A 6,279-nucleotide genomic window follows, 5' to 3' on the forward strand; every position below is an offset into this window, starting at 1 on the left:
TGGATCGAGCGTTACTTTCGGATCGAAAAATTTGTAAGTATTTTGTTATCCTCCGGTTGAAGTTTTCTAAACACTTCAACTCTTTCCGTAGAATGTGTAATTTTGTTCTTATAAGGCGTAAGCGTAGGAACATAAAAAAAATCTTTTACAATTTTAAAATAAAACCACTATTCAACACTAGACAGCAAGTCTCAATAGCCTCCACATATAAAGACATCTTGTTTACTGAATAAATGTTCCGCTCATTTATTAGATGTTTCCTTAGGTTTTGCATACCCTGTAAGGTATTTGTAACATGTATTGTAGAACCAGAATCAATCCACCATGTGTTATAACCATATCAATCATATTTGATTCATAACATACAAATGAAATAGGATTACATTTCTTTTCAGACATATTTTTAAATTTAATTCAATCATTTTTCATGTGTCACGTCTTTTTACAGAAAGAACAGTTGTATTCTTACTTGATGTCAAGTTTGGGTGGAATTATTCCTTTTCTTTTTCCTTTGAATTTGTCTTACTTCTTATTTTTTCTTTGTGCAGTAATAAAAACATTCTCACTTGTTTCCATCAACAACATTCATTCTTCTTGAATACACATGGTCATTAACTCGTTGAATGACAACTTATTATTATGTGTGTTGCAGGGAATTCTGAATGGTTCATGTTGATGTGGAATAAAGCATAAAATGTAGTGCACAAGAAAAGTTTCAGATATTTCTACTTCAAGTGTCTTGAGTTGAGCTGCTATATCATGTATTTTCATGATGTTTTCTCGCACACCTCTTACACTGATGAGCTTTAAAAAAGAGAATTTAATAATTGGGGTGTTCACAATGTGCATAAATGCCGGTGAGTTTTCTGGTGATTGTCCGGCGAGAGACTACCTCTAGACCACTAGCGACTTGTTTAAGCTCTAACCTTGGCGTATTCGAGTCCGAAAATTTCAACTCTGGTTCGAATTGTAACCTGCCAAATTTTGGATTTTTAGTGGCTCCGATAAAATTCGTTTTGGCGATTATATTGAGTTATATTAACGTATATATCGGGTTTACGTTGTAGGATCGAACAGTTGGAACGTGTTTGAGGTATAATATTCTGTCCGAGAAATTAGTATCAAATTAATTGTGTGAGACTATAGTGAGAGTTATCGTTAAAACATTGATGATTGAGGTTATTTTGATAATTTCGTAATAAGCATTAGCCAAATAATTGGTTTATTGGTAAAGTAGGAAATTAACTGACTTGTTGAATGATTGAGGGATTTTAGTTGAATATTAAATTCAGTAAGTAATTTTGGGTGTTATTGAAATTAAATGCGTATGGTGAATTATTGAGAATATTGAGACGAAGTTTTGATAATTAAATCATTAAAGTTGGTTTTTAGTAAATAAATTCAAGTTTAGTAAATTTGGGAATCTTTTGGATTACTTTAACTTTATTGGTGAATTTAAGAATTATTCGACTTCTTTTCTTAATTGTTAGACCGATGAGATAAAGTTGAGCTTGTGATTCGTTCAATAGTCGATTAAGGTATATTACAGTTCAGTAACATATGATGATAACATATAAGTTATGTTTTAAACATATTCATGTATCGTTATGGATGTTAATGTGATTATATAGTTTGTATGATTTTCTTAAATTTCTCGTGGATTATTTTTTATATATATTAAAGTGACATATTCTGACATTTAGTTTAGAGCATGATATTATGACATACACATTGAGCCCTATAGTTCTTGTTAACCGTTATCTTGTTGTATTATATTCTTGACACGCGTGGTTGATATTTCGAATTCGGCGAGTGGCTTTCGGGCCTAGGTCTCCCTGAGACTGAAGTTATGATTGCCTATTTTATGATGTATTTTCTGTGTGATATGCACTTGAAATATTGTCATCTTACGTTTTTGTAATTGTGCCCTCATGTTGTATTGTTATCAGCTGTATGGAGGTCGAGTCATGGGTGTTTATTGGACACAGCACGACATATGTATTTGTTGTTTAAATGTTTCATACCAGAATCATAATCTCAATATTTTATACTGGGGGACTATGGTGGTTGTTGTTGGGCACAGGATAGGTCACCTGAGTAATTTTGCAGCACCAGGCAGAAAGTCTGTCAGTGGAGCTCGTGAGTGATAGGATTGCTTAGTTGTCGTAGTTGAAATCTCTCAGTTAGTCCATTTATATTTATATTGGAGTCTTCTCAGTTTTATAACAGAGTCTATTTACCGAGAAGATGCCTCGTCCCATGTATTTGTATGGTTATTTGGAGTTGTTATGGTGAGTTTGTATTTAGTTTATGTTGTTGTGAGCCTTGTCGGTTATATTTAAACTGCTGCATGTGAATTATTGACTTGTGCTTGGTTGGCACTTGAGTGTGATTGTTTATGAATACAACAGTGTCTTCCTTGAGTCATTTTTCTTTTATAGGCATTTTAAATATTTGGTATATCCTATTTACGAGTAGGTCATGTCAAAAAATTTTCAGGCTCTAAAGTCTATTTTTAAGTATTTTAAACCATCCCGATTGAAGGAGATGAATTTCGGGCCCATGCGACCTATGTCGTGTACTCGGGCTTGACAGTAAAGTAAGTATGTGGAGTCCATGCAAGTGTTTGCCATGCTCAAGTAACAGAGAATACATTATGCCTGAAAATTATTTTCTTTCTTGTCAGATATATGAATCGATATGTTTCCAATATTTAAAATTTACATAAAATTCATCATTCAGAATATATCTTGTTCTATACCAACTGAACAACCTCCTTTTCACTCCAGTGGCTTCAAGAAGTGGAGTATTGTCGTCCTATTGCATTCTAAAAGCCTGGAAACAGAAGCAATATTGCATCAAACACAACAATTTGGAAAGGCCCTATACCAGTTCAAGTTGAACTGACATGTATAATATAAGCTCGTAAACCATCGAATTCGTACCGAAAAAATGTTGCAATGACCAGGATCTGCAATGTGTGCCGCCAAGTTCTCCAAGGGGCCTTGCCCAGTATATACAGCCTGAAAACAGAAGCCGACAAAAGCCAGCATTGCCAGTCTCCCATTCTTGATCTCTTTAGTCCTCAATACCATCACTGGCTCTGGCGACCCTCTTCCCCACATAAGCGGATCAAACCACAATCCACCAGGGTATCCAACGTCAGGCTTCGGCTTAGTCTTATGTGGCAACGTCGGTTCAATGTCGACACATCCAGGGTTCAAAATATCAGCCCATCTCCGCCCCTCGACCCACCCCATCAAGACCAACTGGACAAACAATAAGGTTTTCGGATCCGCGAAGTATTCTTGAGCACCAGCATCGTACCACGAGAAGTTCTCTATGAATCCGAGACTTTCCAGCCACTCGGGGATGAGGATTCCAGCAACTGCAAGCATCGCCCACCTACCGTGCATCAGCTCGGCTTGTGCAAACCATTTGAGCAGCTCAGGATCAGATCCTATACGTTAAAATGATCGGTCATCCGCTTAGCAATTAATGAGTAATCTAGAATATTTCAAAAACATATTCCTAATCAATGTGAATGAATTCCATACCTAATCCAAGCGGATCAAAGCCAAAATCTCCTGGAAGACTACAAAAAAGATTATTCATCACATTGATATAGTCCGACGTTGCGAAATCTAATACTCATGATATCCAACCAATGCGTAGAAAATAACTTGAAATGCATACCTTCCATCAAGCCACTCAGGGGGTGAACTTCCAGGGAACCACAATGGCCTATCGGGAGGAAGCGGTTCGCAGATGCTGGACACACCTTTGGTAGCATTTAAACGGCTTCGATTCGGCTGCAACCACATTGTAATCTTTTCTGGGAAAGATCTTCTATGTACTTCCCTGATACATGTATGTTGTTGTGCAGGGATTAAGTTACATAACTTTACCAAACCCAAAGTCCGAAATGCAATGCAAGAAATAAATGTAGTAAAAACAAGCAATAAAAGTTCACGATTTGGTGACCTTATTTGGAATGATCGAAAACAAAGTTGAAGCAATGGATAGAGCCATGAATGAATTCCAAAACTGATTATTTTGCAAGGCGCGTGGATAAAAGCAGCCTCATCTATTCTACACGATGGTGTGCAAGTGCTAAAAGTACATAACTTGATGGTCAAACAACAATCTATCCAAGAAAATTTTTTTCCCGACAAGATAAAAAGAAATTAAATCTCACGTATTCCTAAAGACAAAAACATTCTATTACATATTAATGATATTATTTAAACTCATTCATTCTTGATAAATAAATAAATAATTACATGCACATAAAATGTAAGAGGCAAAGGTCAGTATGATCATTAATATGATTATGATATGGTAATTTGTTGGTACAAACAGGTTTAACAGCTACAATAGCTCGAATAATTCATACTTTCCATCTAGCCACTCGGGGGTCGATGAACTTCCACTTAGCCACAGCGGCCTATGCGGTTCGCAGACGCTGGAAACGCCTTTCGTAGCGCTCAAACGGATCTGTTTCGGCTGCAACCATTTTCCTATCTTCTCTGGGAGAGGTTTTCTCCACACTTCCCTGATATATATATATTGCGCAGAGATTAAGTTACATGAATAAATCAAGGCCAGAAATGCAATATTGCAAGAAAATGTAGTATACAGTTCGAAATTTAGTGACCTTTTTGGAAAGCTTGAGAATGAAGAAGAAGCAACTGACAGAGCCATGAAGGAATGAAGTTTAAAACTGGTAATTTTGTGAGGATAACATCCTTATCTGAAAAGGGTGCAAGTGCAAACAAGACATAATTTAAGGGTCAAACGGCAATTTTTCCAATAAAATCATTTGCTCGAATAATGGGTGGAATTTATGCGATGAAATTCTTTTTTGACATAAGAAGGTATGAAATCTCACCCTTATACCAGATTTTTGAATGTATATGTGTGTTTTTTTATCTTTCTTTTAATTAAGCACATGATGATGATTTTTTTTAAACGAGACGACTGTTTTTTCGTTTCTATTGTTTGGATTTGAAATTATTTTGGATCGTATTTAGATGGATGAATTTCAAATTCTTTGATTTTTCTTTGATAGACATAATTCAAGCTGATTTTAAATCTACTTCATATCAAGTTACGTAATACCAATTGTATATGGTAGATTTCAAATACACAAAAAATTAGTGTCATTTGAACATTATCACTCAAATCCTTCCCTTAGTCAATCACTCAATCCAAATCAAATATATTAAAATCAAAGCACAATTTCTGTTTGCAGTATGTCTGATACATCCTATTGCTCATAAAATTTAGACGCTTTTTTTTCCTTTTTAGTTAATATTTAGACGCTTTTGATCCTACACAATTTATATTAAAAGTTAATGGAAAAGGATATGTACATTTAATTTCTTCCAAAATTGGGAACATTTTGTGTTTCCATTATTTAAGATCAAAACTATGAGTTTTCACAATCGAATCAAACTGGACCAAATTGCAAAACCAAACCAAACCACATTGCGCGGTTTGGATCGGCTTTCAGTCAGTCATAGTTTATGCTGATTTTAAAATCAACTGTGGTTCAAGTTTTGGAACCAAATCGATTACATTAATATAAAACAAATTGATAAATTTTGTTTTAGTGTTATTTCTTTTAGATATAGATTTATTTTATTTGATTTTTAATTTGCAATATATTATTTTATAAATTGTATAACTATATTGATAATTTATTTATTGACAATTTTAGCTCAATTAAACAAAACTAATCCTAAAATTTTAGTTTTGTACAAGTGGCAAACTCATGTAACCGCATAAGTATTATAATTATTTTATTTTACTTATAGTTATTCTATTCCACAATCAAATGAAATATTCAATCAAATTCTATCAAGTGTCAATTAATACTTTTTTCAAAATTAAAATATCTAAAATCAATAATTCAAACAAGACCAAACCGAAATTCATGGTTTAGTTTTGTTTGGTTATAAATACTTAAACAGTGTGGATTGGTTTGGAATTTTGTAAAACCGACAAAAATATGATTTAGTTTGAATTTTTAACTAAACTCGAACTAAACCGTAGTTAATACCCTAATCAAAATTGTTTTTGTTTCCATGACCAAGGACTAAAATTGTTTTTGTCTTTTTGTAACTTTATTATACAATTAAAACATTGGAAACTCAAAATATGTAAAATTCATTAATAGGTGGATTATTTTGGTATATATGTTGCAAATAAAAGAGCCAACAAAATTTGGCCCCAAATAATAAAAATACTGATTAATTATTAAATTATATGTTCAAT

The 6,279-nt window shown here is 33.7% G+C and overlaps 1 protein-coding gene across 3 annotated transcripts; it reads right to left on the reverse strand.

Annotated features, from left to right (window-relative positions):
* Positions 1 to 2,617: 2,617 nt before the first annotated feature.
* LOC142505902 (photosystem I chlorophyll a/b-binding protein 6, chloroplastic-like) lies at positions 2,618 to 4,786 on the reverse strand. 3 transcript variants are annotated; one of them, XM_075619046.1, is made up of 7 exons: positions 4,658 to 4,786; positions 4,397 to 4,555; positions 3,697 to 3,861; positions 3,558 to 3,595; positions 2,946 to 3,460; positions 2,771 to 2,835; positions 2,618 to 2,674 (listed from the first exon to the last, which is right to left on the reverse strand). In XM_075619046.1, exons 1-6 carry the CDS (start codon positions 4,702 to 4,704, stop codon positions 2,818 to 2,820), a joined length of 942 nt encoding a protein of 313 aa, XP_075475161.1. In that variant the 5' UTR covers positions 4,705 to 4,786; the 3' UTR covers positions 2,618 to 2,674; positions 2,771 to 2,817. The 3 variants fall into 3 exon arrangements, with proteins under 3 accessions (XP_075475161.1, XP_075475160.1, XP_075475162.1); XM_075619045.1 differs by lacking the exon at positions 2,618 to 2,674 and having other exon boundaries at positions 2,690 to 2,835; XM_075619047.1 differs by lacking the exons at positions 2,618 to 2,674; positions 4,397 to 4,555 and having other exon boundaries at positions 2,690 to 2,835; positions 4,658 to 4,764.
* Between the last annotated feature and the right edge of the window lie 1,493 nt (positions 4,787 to 6,279).

This window comes from Primulina tabacum, chromosome 10 (genome assembly GCF_025594145.1).
Source record: "Primulina tabacum isolate GXHZ01 chromosome 10, ASM2559414v2, whole genome shotgun sequence".
NCBI lineage: Eukaryota > Viridiplantae > Streptophyta > Magnoliopsida > Lamiales > Gesneriaceae > Primulina > Primulina tabacum.